Source organism: Oncorhynchus nerka, linkage group LG24 (assembly GCF_034236695.1).
Source record: "Oncorhynchus nerka isolate Pitt River linkage group LG24, Oner_Uvic_2.0, whole genome shotgun sequence".
Taxonomy (NCBI): Eukaryota; Metazoa; Chordata; class Actinopteri; order Salmoniformes; family Salmonidae; genus Oncorhynchus; species Oncorhynchus nerka.
In genome coordinates, this window is record NC_088419.1 from 30,427,243 (window position 1) to 30,444,031 (window position 16,789).

The following is a 16,789-nucleotide window of genomic DNA, read 5'->3' on the forward strand; positions in this document are numbered from 1 at the left end:
GGGAAGATGAAGGCCCTAGACATGCATTGCACCTCTCAGGCTAATGTGACTGTTTCGTCTAACTTGGCATGGAAATATGATGACATTGCTAAAGTAGGCAAATAATTAGTAGGAAACAACTTGATGAGATCAAATATTAGGTACAGATATCCAATATGAAACCAATTTTCCCTCAGTATGACAACCCTTTTCATATGACCTAGTCTAGAACATTTGAGAAGATGAATGATATAACAAGAGCATTGAGCCATTGAACAACTAACAGGACGACTGGTCCAGACTGGTCCATTTCGCTGAATTCATCAAAATCCAGATGTGTGGGTGAGGAGGCGGAGCTATGTTACTCTCTACCCTCACAATTTTTGTCACGCGCAGTCCGTGAGATGCAGAGAACAGCGCAGCAGGGTTTGGACACAACAGTCTATATTCCATAGTTTCTACTAGAACGCAGGAATTGTGGGAAAGAGGTTACTTTTCGATATAAGTGTTGCCTTCGATTTGCTGTGGAATTCGTCCTTCGTGCAGGCTAAGGGACTCAGTAACGTAAGAGTAACACATTTCATAATGAAGACTTTATTGGAAAGAATGGTAACAACTGTAATTTGTTCAACTCGTGCAATTGTACGGAGAGAACCACATCACTCATTAACAATAACTTTTTGCCCAACATAAGATGGTTGTATACTGTACCATGATGCGAATTCTATTGTCTTGCTCGTTCATAGCCTGGGCAAACAGCCTAGACTCAGGGGTAGACGTAACATAGTAAATGTAAATCCGGGATACATACTCTAATTAGTATGATGCTGTATGTTAAGTTCCATTGGTACTAATTTGATGATGTCCTTCATCAATTTCTTATGTTATGAATTGGAATTCGTACAATATGTCACGAATCTGCAAAAACGTATGATTTGTTACAAATCCAATTTGTTGTAGCTGTAGTTAGTTAGGGTGGCTAGGTTGCTAATGTTAACATTAGCTAAGTGATTAACTTTAACTAGGCTAGGGGTTAAGGATACGGGTTAAGGGTTAGGATTAGCTAACATGCTAAGTAGTCACAAAGTAGCTAAAAAGTAGTAAATAGTTACAAAGTTGCAAATGAGCTAAAATGCTAAATTAGCTAAAAGTTGTCTGTGAAGTGATTCAAACACGAACCATTGGGTTGCTAGACGTTCACGTTATATATGCCTATCCTGACCAACCACCTTACTTTATTTGTTTTTGCCTTAGGTATCCTTCTGTCTTATGTAACCATACCAAACCTAACATTATACTAATTTATACTAATTTGAGTGTGTCAGATTTACATGTATTATGTAACATCTAGTGTGAGAGACCAGGCTGGGGCAAATGTGAAGTTCCACTGCAAACCTTCAATGTTCTGCCACTTTTGTGTCAGGCTTGTGAAGATAGCAATGGGCACAACATGTCACAAGGTAGCCTATTTCTTTACTACTAATTTACCAATTAGTAGTAAAGATCAGGATATATGTACAAATGTTAGTATGGGATTGTGTCTGTTCCTAGAGAATTGACATTGCACTTCACATTTGGTGATTGTTAGCCATATCTTTGACTAAGAAGAGATACAAAGAACTCAGATTAGAAAACATATTTTCTTTTTAGTCATAGATATGGCTAGGTGATAGTGTGACGTGTATGTCTGTTTAATGACTGGATTATGTAAGTGGGCTATGTCCACTGAACTCTAGAGGGACTCATTTGTTCCTATGTCCATGTATTGTTTACATGTGTGAGTGACACAAAGGGACGGACACAAGGGGGCAGTCAGTGCTACCATGGCATGCCCATCTCACAAACACAGCTGACCATGACAGTCTGGTGTTTCTACAGGCACATAGGCTTTACAGACCAGATGAGATGGGGTGTGTGCGTTACGTGTTGTATGCAGTTGTGCACACGGCACAACCATGCATTCTGTACACAAAATAAAACACAGCCACACAAATGCGGCCAATTAGATGTATGTGTTTGATTCAATATCAATGATGTAGATCATTGACCGGATTTGATCAGAAGACAAAGGTCACTTCATTCATTGAACTGCTCTTGTTCGATGTTGCTGTTAATAAGACAGAATGGCCCATTAGTTTAGAATGAAATTCGATAGGTTTAAGAAGGCTACCTGATTTATTTACATGGGGACCATGCTATTTAGGAAGCTCAAGACAAATGGATGTTTAAGCACAGTTTCATACAGAATAATATTTGTGTTGTGTTGGCTAGTGAGGCACGGGTTGACTCATACCCTGCAGTTCCCGCGGTTATATCCACTGGGCAGATGGGTTTAGGGTCATTAAATATTGTGTGGATGAAGGGCGGATTGAATAAAGAGAAAAAAATACCTTAAAAAATCCATAAATGTGTAATTATTGTGCAATTTATATCTATAGGCTATAGGTTTTTCTTTAATTATTTTAGGCTAAATGGCATTAGTGCGTAAGCCTATAAGCTTTAGGGCCTAACCGTAGGCGTGCCAAATAGTCTACACGCCAATCGCCACATGTTTTTGGGAATGGGAACTCGTCAATCCACAGAGGCAAAAAGGACAATGTCGCAGTTTAATTAGAGAAAAGCTGTGAAATGGAGAGTTGAAAATAAAGAGGGACAGAAAAGTAAATGTTTGGGAAAGATTTGGTGAAATGGTAGGCTAAAAGAGGATGATAGCAGCTATGTTAGGACTATATGTGATGATTGTCAAGAGCCATACAAATTCAACAGTCACAAGATGGGGACTTCAAATAGGGAAATTCAAGGGAACTGTAGCCTACTGTTCAGATGGGTTAAATCTTCAGCTGTCTTTGACTGTAGCCTACTGTTCAGATGGGTTAAATCTTCAGCTGTCTTTGACTGTAGCCTACTGTTCAGATGGGTTAAATCTTCAGCTGTCTTTGACTGTAGCCTACTGTTCAGATGGGTTAAATCTTCAGCTGTCTTTGACTGTAGCCTACTGTTCAGATGGGTTAAATCTTCAGCTGTCTTTGACTGTAGCCTACTGTTCAGATGGGTTAAATCTTCAGCTGTCTTTGACTGTAGCCTACTGTTCAGATGGGTTAAATCTTCAGCTGTCTTTGACTGTAGCCTACTGTTCAGATGGGTTAAATCTTCAGCTGTCTTTGACTGTAGCCTACTGTTCAGATGGGTTAAATCTTCAGCTGTCTTTGACTGTAGCCTACAGTGCATTTTCTATATTAGTGGGCTAGGGCCGGGTGCTGGCCTCAGATTTTTACCTAATCACATATAATCTGGTGGTTGACGATGGGTTATTAGCAATTGCAGAAGGGTGCGGGTGACCCGGGCACCACTAGTGTTGGCATGGTGATGCTGACTAACAATCTGCTGACTGGGTCCCAGAGGGTGATGCCCTGGATTTATAGGGAAGAGGAACTGCTAGTGGAGATCCTCTGCTGACTAAGGTGCACATGCAGCTAGGTAGAAGGTCAACAGCTGTTGATTATGTTACTGCTCCCAGGGGCGGATTTAGTGATTTGGAGGCCCTATGCCGAGGCCAGTCTGAGGCCACTGCCCATGTCTATTAAACACATTCATGGCTACTGAACGAAGAGCTTTTCGGGTGCCGGCTCTTTTAGATGAATGAACCAAAATGAAAAGCCTAACTGAAAAGATTTGAAATGCCCTTTGCTAGTAAGGTCTTTGTATCACTACATTGAACAGCAGTGGGCAATACTTTTGTTCCGAGGGTCACATTGAGGTGTCAGTTTTGTTCCGGACCCATTTGTTAATCAAAAGCAATTTGCGGGCCAGAAAAGGGCAGTTATTTTTAAATAGATTAGTCCATTAACATTTCTACATGTTTTCTATTTAGTTTTAGATGTTCAAGTTAGGGACCATAGACAACTCATCTTTTGTCCCATTATGGTGTCTGTGAGAGCACCGGACAGCACCATTGAGGCCATCTCCATTTTGAAGTACTCAATTTTCTTCTTCTACTACTTCTATGACTTGGTAAACAAACTTAAATGGTACATACTGCCACCTGGAGTTTGTTGTTTGAACAGGTATAATGTCCATGTTGGTGATTTACTGCCACCTGCAATTATGGAATGCTCACAAGTAGAATTCATTGGCTGAGCCCACCTGATGACCTAGATGAGATCATGTGATCCGTCCTTAACCCAAGTCCCACCCAGTTGAATACTTCAAAATGGTGGAAACGCTCAATGGCAATGACCATGCAAAAACGGGTTATTTCCAAGTAGTGATCTCTATCCATCTCTATGGTGGATAGAAATTCCGGCCAATACCTACAGTACCAGTCAAACGTTTGGACACACCTACTCATTTCAGGACTTTTCGTTATTTTTAATATTTTGCATATTGGAGAATAATAGTGAAGACATAAAAACTATGAAATAACATGTAGTAAATAATCATGTAGTAACCAAAAAAGTGTTAAACACATCTTCAAAGTATCACCTCTTTGCCTTGATGACAGCTTTGCACACTCTTGGCATTCTCTCAACCAGCTTCACCTGGAATGCTTTTTCAACAGTCTTGAAGGAGTTCCCACGTGTTACATTTACATTTAAGTCATTTAGCAGACGCTCTTATCCAGAGCGACTTACAAATTGGTGCATTCACATTATGACATCCAGTGGAACAGCCACTTTGCAATAGTGCATCTAAATCTTTTAAGGGGGGGGGGGTGAGAAGGATTACTTTATCCTATCCTAGGTATTCCTTAAAGAGGTGGGGTTTCAGGTGTCTCCGGAAGGTGGTGATTGACTCCGCTGTCCTGGCGTCGTGAGGGAGTTTGTTCCACCATTGGGGGGCCAGAGCAGCGAACAGTTTTGACTGGGCTGAGCGGGAACTGTACTTCCTCAGTGGTAGGGAGGCGAGCAGGCCAGAGGTGGATGTCCTGTACCAGTCAGGTTGATATATCAGGTTGATATGTCCTGTACCAGTCAGGTTGATATGTCCTGTACCAGTCATGCTGATATGTCCTGTACCAGTCAGGTTGATATGTCCTGTACCAGTCAGGTTGATATGTCCTGTACCAGTCAGGGTGATATGTCATGTTGATATGTCCTGTACCAGTCAGGGTGATATGTCCTGTACCAGTCATGTCGATATGTCCTGTACCAGTCAGGTTGATATGTCCTGTACCAGTCAGGGTGATATGTCCTGTACCAGTCAGGTTGATATGTCATGTACCAGTCAGGTTGATATGTCATGTACCAGTCAGGTTGATATGTCCTGTACCAGTCAGGTTGATATGTCATGTACCAGTCAGGTTGATATGTCCTGTACCAGTCAGGGTGATATGTCCTGTACCAGTCAGGTTGATATGTCCTGTACCAGTCAGGTTGATATGTCCTGTACCAGTCAGGTTGATATGTCCTGTACCAGTCAGGGTGATATGTCCTGTACCAGTCAGGTTGATATGTCATGTACCAGTCAGGGTGATATGTCCTGTACCAGTCAGGTTGATATGTCAGGTCGATATGTGTTGAGTACTTGTTGCTTTTCCTTCACGCTGCGGTCCAACTCATCCCAAACCATCTCACTTTTTTTGCATCAAACCGGGAGTGAGTCTCATCAATCGGTAATAGCTTCCGTTCAAAAGCTGGAGCCAAATTCAAAGAAACAAAAGGATTTTGAGATGCGTCAGATGATACATTTTTATGAACAAAACAGAAACCGCTCCGTTTACTGCTAATAGCGTACCTCGGAGGTAACTCACGAGTGGAGGAAGGCCTCAAGTGGAGGAGGCAAGATAACAGAGAAATGATGTATCATTAAACTAAATAATGGGAAGTTCACGAGGCCCCTGATGGATGCGAGGCCCCAGGCAATTGCCTTAGTTGTCCGCCACTGACTGCACCAGATATGATATTGTTATAAAACCATTCTTTTGCATGAGATGAGCCAAGGTTTATTATGTTTCAAACTTCCATGGCTACTTAACATCTTTATTCAGGTCTTTTATAGTGATTCCATCATCATAAACTGCATAGATTGCTCAGTTGCTCTGTAAGCATTTAAGGAGGTCACATTACATAGCCCATGGCCTGGTTCCTTATTTCACATGACTCCAGGAAGATTCTCTCTGCCAGGGTCATGCTGGTCTGGATAATGTTGATGTTGACAAGAAGTCCCATTGTACAGTATATCCAGCACTCCAGGAATGTCATGCTACACATTCTACGGGACAGAATGTGCGTAAATGGCAGTGGGGTGTGAATGAATGAATAACCAGAGTTTCTGCATACTTTGCATGCGTATCACATCCGACACAGTACTGTACGTCTTAGACTGCAAACACATCCGTGCTCGTGCTGTAAGTTCCTGAATCTATTTAATTCAGTGGAACCCAACCTTGTTGATAACTGCATGGTATTGCCATTGAGGCCTCTATATGAACCAATAATGATCTCTGGGCTCTTTCATAAATATCTGTCAATATAAACAAGCAAATCCATATAGATGACCCCAGGTCAACTTTGGGAGGAATGTGACTGAGAGAATAACACAACAAAAGTTAATCATTCTTTCCTAAAGAGTCTTTTTCTCTGTCTCTCTGTCTGTCCCCATCCCATCTTAAGCTGCAGGAAATATGTCTGTTTCCTTCAGCCTTTCCCTTCCAGGCAACATAGAAGCAGAAGCCTGTTCAAATAATGTACCCTTTCAGACCAGGGATTTCTGTATCCACGGTAAATGTGTTCTCAAGACTATGTCATTGTAGCTCCCGAAATTCCACAACTTGTTGAATGTCAGCATGTGCTTAGTTTAGGAAACGAAGCATGAACATTCCAGTCACATGGCAAGACTGTTTTCCTATAATGCCACTGAGTGTGGATTGGTTATTACTTGTTAGCCCCGTATGCATGTTCTAAGTTAGAGGTATGGTGTCATTCCGGTTGGACAGGAAGCCTGAGGATTAGTGAGCAGCAATTGGGAAAAAAGCCATCAGCACAGATCAGGATTTTGTGTTTATGGAAAATCTTAGCCTTTCTACTCCAGCACCACTGGAAAGTGCAACATTAAAAACCTTCAAACTGACCTCGAAGTTGATGTCACAACTTCAAATAGACACACACGTGATGCCATAATGTAGCTTCTGTTGGAAACAGTTGCTTCAGAGTTTATTCATGAATTATTTTTTCTGTCAGTAGTATATTTCAAGCCTGGCTTGGATAATCAATGCAAACGGATGCAGAGTTTAAAGGCACTGTAATAGAGAGAGAGTGGACAGAACACAGACTACAGCGGGAGGATATGATTCACTAGCCTGAACTGTGTGAGTCACATTTCCTCAGTAGGATGTCTTCGTAGTGTAGTGCAGAGGGCATTCTGCACATTGAGGTTTCTGCTCATGTGGACCCCACCTATTCTCAGAACCATGGTCTCTTAAAGGAGCACTTCATTGATTTTCTTCTCCCTATGCTAGAAGGAGGATACTCCAACCTCACTAATACGTCTGGCATGGATTCTTTGCATTCTTGTGCAATCACTGGAATGTGGATTTATCTACCATAAGGCAATTCCACGTTAAAGGAATTTCATTGAGACTCTGATTTTTCGCTTTAAAATGTATTCCAAACAAAAACAATTGATTTCAAAGTTTAACAAACCAAACAACTCTATGCACAATGACTACTTTGAACAATTTATACAGTAAAATAAAAACATTTACTGGAAAAACTTGTAGATGAAAAGTTTGGTAACAGTTTTATTCTGTTACCAAACTTTGCATCTGCACAGTTTTTCCTGTAAATATGTTTTTGGTAAATCTTCAGTGGAAATTGTTAAAATTAGCACAATTGGTGCAGCTCCACTTAAGAAATGCCTCATTGAGGTAAGAGTCTGACACTTGCTTTAATCTATGAAACACACCCATTGACAGTTTAAGATGTCATACCACCTGAAGTTCCTATTTGTTACTACTGGTTTGGAAAGACTCCGGCTTCTAACAAAGTTGAGAAACAAAGAAAGGGTGAGTGAGAGAGGGAGAAAAGGGGAGGGTCAGGGAAAAAGAGTCATAGAAAGAGAAATAGAAGGGAGGAAGTGTCCAAGAGAGAGAGACAGACAGGACAAAAATGTTTGTGTGTGAGGGCGAGAGAGAGACGGAGCACTCATATCAGATTCACTGCGAAGGATGTGATCATATTGGCTAACAGGCCTGAATAGCTGACTGGGTCACTCTAGGGTTGGGCAGTATCCATATTTTCATACCTTTATACTGTTCCTGTAGCATACCGGGGTATACGGTATTACCGGCAGTGCACATATGGGGCGTTATTTCTTTCCAAAAGAAAACATTTAATAAAAAATAGGCATCAGGGATCTTCATCCAGGAGGGGGTTGGTTGTCTCTACTGTAACCAATCTTGCAAGCTAGCCACTTAGCCAGCAAGTTAGCAAACCAAATAAATAGCTGGAGCCCTGAGCTGGAGATAATACATTTGGCACGTTTTAGATAGTTAACCTATAGTTAGTTCTAAGCAGTGGCTTATAACTCAAGCTTGACGGTATTGAAAATCATACCATCGATATTTTATAATACCCTGGTATACGGCAAATACGGTATACCGCCCAAGCCTAGGTCACTCCCTGTCTGTCTGTCCTCACAAAGTTGCCAATCTGTCAGTCACTAATCTATATCCCAATGGCACTGAATACTCTTTAAACCGCAGCTCCAAGCAACAATGGCACTGAATCAGTATACTCACAGAGCTGTTGCAAATTCAGCAAGTATGACACCAAATGTACTATGCATTATCCCATATTATGCTGATGGCGGTTGGTTGCAGCAAATTTTACAGAATGGCTTTTCAATTGAACATGACTATACAAAAGCCTTTAACTTTTTCAATCAAAGTCAAAGGAGGCTCGGTGATCGTCTATTAACTGTCTTGTCTATCAGTAAATTCCCCTCTTTTCACATTCGTCCATTATAACTTTTCACCTCATTTTTGTGCTGGCCCATGGGGCTTAATTTCTGCCACATGCCGTCCATCTCCAGTTGCATGACCTGCAGTCCGATCTTACGACCTCAGTGAAAGACACAGCGATAGTGACTGATATTTGAGCTTGCTGTCTGGGACAGGGCATAGGCCTACTAGTAGTGTGCCCTCTATAGAACTCTGTCCAAACAGTCAACACTCAGAACTGAAGTGGAAGTTATAGTTCACCCAACTTTAATTTCTGTTTAATCTTGATCTTATACTGAAAGTGGTACAGTTGAAGTCGGAGGTTTACATACACTTAGGTTGAGTCATTAAAACTTGTTTTTCTACCAGTCCACGCATTTCTTGTTAACAAACTATAATGTTGGGAAGTCAGTTAGGACATCTACTTTGTGCACGACACAAGTCATTTTTCCAGCAGTTGTTTACAGACAGATTATTTCACTTATAGTTCACTGTATCACAATTCCAGTGGGTCAGAAGTTTACATACACTAAGTTGACTGTGCCTTTAAACAGCTTTGAAAATTCCAGAAAATGATGTCATGGCTTTAGAAGCTTCTGATAGGCTAATTGACATCATTTGAGTCAATTTGAGGTGTACCTATGGATGTATTTCAAGGCCTACTTTCAAACTCAGTGCCACTTTACTTGACATAATGGGAAAATCAAAAGAAATCAGCCAAGATCTCAGACAAAAATTGTAGATCCACAAGTCTGGTTCATCCTTGGGAGCAATTCCAAACGCCTGAAGGTACCATGTTCATCTGTACAAACAATAGTACGCAAGTATAAACACCATGGGACCATGCAGCCGTCATACCGCTCAGGAAGGAGACGCTTTCTGTCTCCTAGAGATGAATGTACTTTGATGCGAAAAGTGCAAATCAATCCCAGAACAACAGCAAAGGACCTTGTGAAGATGCCGGAGGAAACAGGTACAAAAGTATCTATATGCACAGTAAAACAAGTCCTATATCAACATAACCTGAAAGACCGCTCAGCAAGGAAGAAGCCACTGCTCCAAAACCACCATAAAAAATATTGTACTTTTTGGAGAAATGTCCTCTGGTCTGATGAAACAAAAATAGAACTGTTTGGCTATAATGACCATCATTGTGTTTGAAGGAAAAAGGGGGAAGCTTGCAATTCGAAGAACACCATCCCAACTGTGAAGCACAGGGTGGCAGCATCATGTTGTGGGGGTGCTTTGCTGCAGCAGGGAATGGTGCACTTCACAAAATAGACACCCCAGCAACTAGCAACTAATCGGGATGGCCGATTAATTAGGGCCGATTTCAAGTTTTCATAACAATCTGTAACCGGCATTTTTGGATGCCGATTATGGCCGATTACATTGCACTCCACGAGGAGACTGCGTGGCAGGCTGCCCATCTGTTACGCGAGTGCAGCAAGGAACCAAGATAAGTTGCTAGCTAGCATTAAACTTATCTTATAAAAAACAATCAATCTTAACAATCACTCGTTAACTACACATGGTTGATATTACTAGTTTATCTAGCTTGTCCTGCATAGCATATAATCAATGCGGTGCCTGTTAATTTATCATCGAATCACAGCCTACTTTGTCAAACGGGTGATGATTTAACAAGCGCATTCGCGACAAAGTCACTGTGGTTGCACCAATGTACCTAACCATAAACATCAATGCCTTTCTTAAAATCAATACACAAGTATATATTTTTAAACCTGCATATTTAGTTAATATTGCCTGCTAACATGAATTTATTTTAACTTGGAAAAATGGTGTCACTTCTCTTGTGTTCTGTGCAAGCAGAGTCAGGGTATATGCAGCAGTTTGGGCCGCCTGGCTCGTAGTGAACTGTGTGAAGACCATTTCTTCCTAACAAAGACCGTAATTAATTTGCCAGAATTTTACATAATTATGACATAACATTGAAGGTTGTGCAATGTAACAGCAATATTTAGACTTAGGGATGCCACCCGTTCGATAAAATACGTAACTGTTCCGTATTTCACTGAAAGAATGAACGTTTTGTTTTCAAAAATGATAGTTTCTGGATTTGACCATATTATTGACCTAAGGCTCGTATTTCTGTGTGTTTATTATATTATAAGTAAGTCTATGATTTGATATTTGATAGAGCAGTCTGACTGAGCGGTGGTAGGCAGCAGCAGGCTCGTAAGCATTCATTCAAACAGCACTTTCCTGCGTTTGCCAGCAGCTCTTCGCTGTGCTTCAACCATTGCGCTGTTTATGACTTCAAGCCTATCAACTCCCGAGATTAGGATGGCAATACTACAGTGCCTATAAGAACATCCAATAGTCAAAGGTATATGAAATACAAATGGTATAGAGTGAAATAATTCCTATAATAACTACAAGCTAAAACTTCTTAACTGGGAATATTGAAGAGTCATGTTAAAAGGAACCACCAGCTTTCATATGTTCTCATGTTCTGAGCAAGGAACTTAAACATGAGCTTTTTTACATGGCACATATAGCAATTTTACTTTCTTCTCCAACACGGTGTTTTTGCATTATTTAAACCAAATTGAACATGTTTCATTATTTATTTGAGACTAAATTGATTTTATTTATGTATTATATTAAGTTAAAATAAAAGTGTTAATTCAGTATTGTTGTCATTATTACAAATATATATATATACAAATCGGCCAATTAATCGGTATCATCTTTTTTTTGGTCCTCCCAATAATCGGCATCGGAGTTTAAAAATCATAATCAGTCGACCTCTACAAGCGACAGCAACCAACTTCAGCATATTATACAAAGCTAACGCTGCATTCATAGCATCTCATATATTCGTAAATGTGAACATACAACTGGGAATAATCCATTTCAACGCCCCTCCAAATCTTAATTGATAGGTGGAACTCTTGTGTCATTTCATCCTGAGCTCCGTGATGAACTCTGACGTCACCTAGGCTCTTAGAAAAAAATGGTTCCGAAAGGGTTCTTCGGTTGTCCCCAAAGGAGAAGACTTTTTGGTCTCCACTCTGTGAAAAGGGTTCTACATGGAATCCAAAAGGGTTCTACCTAGTACCAAAAAGGGTTCTACAAAGGGTTATCCTATGGGTTATTCTATAGATAGCACCTAGTATACTAAGGAAATTACCTCAATAACAGCATTATTTGCTGTTAAATGCAACAACAAAACATTATTTATAAAAATACATCTATTAATATGGTTTCTGAACACTATAAATTGGTTATGAGCATGATAGCTGTACTTTTAGTTCATGGTTGACCCAGCTTGTTTGCCATTAGCCAATTAGGGGTTCTCACCAAGTTCAAAGCATGTGAATGGACACAACTTGTTGCTCCCAGTTCGCAAGTAGGATTTTCAGAGTTTCAGCATAAAAGGATGTTTGTTTTTCTTTTACCCTTCCTGAGTTCAGAGGAAGTTCCTCTTCGGGCAGTTCCTGATGAGTTCCTCTTCTTTTACCCCCCCTGAGTTCAGAGGAAGTTCCTCTTCAGGCAGGTCTTTGACAATGGAGACCCTGCTTTCACGATCTTCTATTTTAGTGTTGTGTATCTTTCCAATAATGCTTTGTAGTTCCTCCAAATCAAACCAATGCATAATTTACAGACTTATTTTTACATTTTGTTTCAATTGTTGTGGGTCTCTGTTTCACTCGTATGTGTCACAACATGAACATTGCACGATTTTTCTCTACCTCTAGCTCACCTTTATTGGTTGCCATGGCGGCCAAGGCATCCAAAGGGAAGTGGGAGGCCCTAAAGGAGCACCTGACCAGCAGCCCCCCGGACCCAGATGCTCACCTAGAGGCCAACTTGGAGAACGCAGATCCAGAGCTATGCATACGACTGCTACAGGTACCCACGGTGGTCAACTACTCAGGGCTGCGGAGGCGTCTGGAGGGGAGTGACCAGGACTGGATGGTGCAGTTCCTGGAGCTCAATGGGCTGGATCTGCTGATGGAGGCCCTGGAAAGGTTGTCTGGCCGTGGGTGTGCCCGCATCGCTGATGCCATCCTCCAGCTCACATGTGTGGCCTGTGTGAAGGCAGTGATGAACTCCTCCGCTGGGCTGCACTTTATACTGGACAATGAGGGATACGTCAGGACCCTGTCACAAGGTGAGAAAGAGGGCTCGTAAGAAGGGTGGCAAGAGTTTTGGCAAAGGTCTGTCTGTCTGTCTGTCTGCCTGCCTGCCTGTTGGAACATGATCTCTTTTTTTGATTGGCAGCACTGGACACGTCCAACACCATGGTGAAGATGCAGGTGTTTGAGCTGCTGGCAGCCCTCACCATGTTCAACCCACAGGGACACCACCTGGTCATGGACGCCCTGGATCACTATAAAGTAAGGTGTAACCCTGCCATCACCTTTTTTTATACAGAACAGCATAAATATACACAAAGACCAATTCTGATCATTATTTTCATATGGTTTACTTTCAAAGCAAATGTCAGCTGAAGCAGCATTGATACCCCCTTGAATTCATACAAAGTATTAAAGGAGGCCTGTGAAAATGTATTGTACCTCGTCTAAGATAAGGAAAACCTACTTTAGATAAGGCATCTCCCTGCTCTTCATGAATTAGGGATGCTGACTTATGTTATCTTCATAACTATATATCTTTGTCAGAGTGTGAAGATCCACCAGTACCGCTTCAGCGTCATCATGAACGAGCTGCATGCGACGGACAACGTGCCGTATATGGTCATCCTCATGAGTGTGGTCAACGTGATCATCTACAGGGTACAGGACCTGAGGAAGAGGGACAAACTACGCAAAGAGTTCATCGGTATCACTACCTCTTCATCATGATTTTTCAACACTCACATACATAGTGAAGCACGGGTGTGAATGGAGACCCTTTCACTACCTCCAATTGTAGTTTTGTGTATCTTCCCAATAATGCTTTTTATGATTTAGATTCACGTATTGTTTCTTGAGAAAGGTTTCCATTGCCATGTCTACTTGACCTTCCAATACTGTTGCCCAGGAAACGGAGAGGCTTAAGGAGTGTCTGTAGCCCTTTAAAGATCAACCATGCACAAATGTATTACTAGTATCAAGAAGTACCACAATAATGCGTATATACAGTAGCCTACATGGTGTAGAGTGCTTCATATGTTGAAAAATCTATCATAATGATGAAGATATTGCAGTCGTTATAAACAATAGCTTGAATACAGGAAATAGAGATGGACATTCATAGAATTAAGCATTAGAGTACTAGAATGGTCATGAACCTTCTTATGATGGCATTAAAGGTCAGCCATTTTGGTCAGGGAGTTGGTCAACCATGGTTTGCCCGTGCTGCGATAAGATATTGTGTAAAATAATGAATTTGAAGAATTTATCTGCACTGTATGTTTGTTAGTTTGATAGCCAGCCAGTTTTAGAGGAATGATTCCATTAATTTGTTTAATTGCCAGTATGCCAATGTCCAAACAATACAGTCCACAGCCATACGCTGGCGGAAATCAGTAGATGATAGGACTTAGAAAAGTTGTAAATGTAACAAGCACTGATATTGTATCAAATAATAGGGCGGCAGGTAGCCTAGCCGTTAGTGCAGTGTGATAGTAACCGAAAAGTCGCTGGTTTGAATACCCGACCCAACAAGGTGAAAAATGTGTCGATGTGCCCTTGAGCAAGGTATTTAACCTTAATTTGCTCCAGTGGCGCTGTACTACTATGGCTGATCCTGTAAACCAACACATTTCACTGCACCTATCAGCAAAATAGTTAAACATATTTTTTGATTTATTATATATACACTGTTTACACAATAGCATGTTGACATGTTCTGTTTAAATATATTTTAGATGCTTTTTATACAAAAAAATGGTATAAAACCTGTTTAAACAGTATTTATAATTATATGACAATATTTTAGTTTGACAATAATTCTATTACACAATTTATGATATATATCACATGCCTTTCTTTATAAGTAAAATCAGGATTATGCCTCTACTGCCATTAATTCAATTAGACTGGTTTGGATTTCTCCCTGTCCAATATGGCTGCCATTTTCATCCCATTGTAGAACTTTTAGGATTTGTAACATAGCCACTCTAGTAATTGAATAGGATCTCTATGTGGACATGTCAAACTGAATGAAAATGTCTAACTGTGACTTATTCTTTGTCTCGCAGGGCTACAATTACTGGATTTACTTCCAAAACTGAGGTAAGTTGAGTCTTTTGCAAAATACATTTTTATTTATTTCAAATATATATAAACTTTTTCGGAATAAGCAAATGCTCTGTTATGCACAGCACACCAATTTTCTTTCACACTGCTACTTGTTTTTTTCCTGTGGAAATACGTATTTGTGTATGTTTGTGTGTGTGTTACAGGGAGACGGATGATGTGGACCTGAACATCCAGTGTGAGACCTTTGAGGACACCATGGCATATGATGATGCTGAGATGGAGAGCATGTACGGAGGTATTGACATGAGCAGTCACCAGGAAGTCTTCGCCATACTCTTCACCAAAGTAAGCACCAATTAAGGGTGTATTTATTTGTAATTAAAACCCACAGCAGATAATACAAGTAATCTAACCCCCTCCCCTCGCTCCAGGTGAGTAGCTCCCCTGCCTCGGTGCAGTTGCTGTCCATCCTGCACGCGCTGTTGTTGTTGGGGCCGGAACACAGCGAGGTGTGGTTGGCCCTGGAGGCCCTGGCTGACCGTGCTAGTCTGCTGGCACAGGAACGTGAGTCTGAGATCAATCATCTTCATAGTCCATAAAAACATCATTTTCACCATTTATTTAGTGTGGCCATGTACGCTGACATGTTTTGGCTGGTTTATATTATGTCACTCTGACATTGTCTGTGTGTGTGTGTGTTCTTTAGCTGAAGTTGACTCCACCGAGCGCTTGATGGAACGTCTGGTGTCCTCCAAGGCTCAGCAAGGGTCACCTAAGGTCAAGGTCAAGACCACAGACAGGGGCGTTCAGATAGACCTGAGAGAAAGATTGACCGATCATTTGGTCGTCCTCGTTAAAGGATCTACCTCCCCTGTTGCCACCCCTCCTTCTCCTCCTCCACCACCACCACTACAAGGCATGGCAGCTTTCGGCACACCCCCACCCCAACCTCCACCCCCACCACTTTTTGGCTTCTCTGGGATGCTGTCCCTTCCCCCTCCCCCGCCTCTCCCCGGTCTCCCTCCTACCCAACCTCATCTACCAGGGATGGGGTATGGGAGTCCACCGCCTCCCCCACCCCTGCCTGGCATGGGTCCCTACCCACCACCACCACCACCCCTGCCTGGGATGGGTCCCCCACCACCACCACCCCTGCCTGGGATGGGTCCCCCACCACCACCACCCCTGCCTGGGATGGGTCCCCCACCCCCACCACCACTGCCTGGTATGGGCCCCCCACCTCCCCCTGGTGGTGGTGACATGATTATGGCCCAGAGTGTGCAGACGCTGGGCCGATCCTACTATGCCCCTCCACCCAAGGCGGGCCGCTGCCCCACACTACGCATGAAGAAGCTCAACTGGCAGAAGCTGCCATCCAGAGTGGTGACTGGTAAGGGACCTGTCAGATTGTGTCACCATTGAATTAAACCAACAAATACAGTTGACCCTGACAAGTGCAAATTGGATACATTTCAACTCAAGAGTGTAGTGTATAAGTCATAATTCAAATACTGTACACCATTTTGTTCTTTTGCTCCAGACAGTCACTCCATGTGGACATCGGTACAGTCAGATTCTCTGGAGCCTGACTACTCCAGTATTGAGGAGCTCTTCTGTCTGCCAGTGACAGAGTCAAAGGCCAAAGGCAGCGCCCCTGCGGTCAAACAGGAGCCCAAAGAGGTAGAGAGAGTAATCA

General features: G+C 41.9%; 1 protein-coding gene across 3 annotated transcripts in view; it reads left to right on the forward strand.

The window, feature by feature from the left end:
• Positions 1-374: 374 nt before the first annotated feature.
• Positions 375-16,789, forward strand: part of LOC115107833 (inverted formin-2-like) — a 29,718-nt gene continuing 13,303 nt past the window's right edge. For all 3 annotated transcript variants that reach the window (XR_003860273.2, XM_029631495.2, XM_029631496.2), the window contains exons 1-9: positions 375-543; positions 12,643-13,058; positions 13,169-13,284; positions 13,570-13,729; positions 15,093-15,126; positions 15,297-15,438; positions 15,525-15,657; positions 15,800-16,483; positions 16,634-16,773. Coding sequence is in view for 2 of the 3 variants with exons in the window: in XM_029631495.2 (XP_029487355.1) it covers positions 12,662-13,058; positions 13,169-13,284; positions 13,570-13,729; positions 15,093-15,126; positions 15,297-15,438; positions 15,525-15,657; positions 15,800-16,483; positions 16,634-16,773 (1,806 nt within the window). In the remaining variant the exon portion in view is untranslated. The remainder of the gene's footprint in view (positions 544-12,642; positions 13,059-13,168; positions 13,285-13,569; positions 13,730-15,092; positions 15,127-15,296; positions 15,439-15,524; positions 15,658-15,799; positions 16,484-16,633; positions 16,774-16,789) is intronic.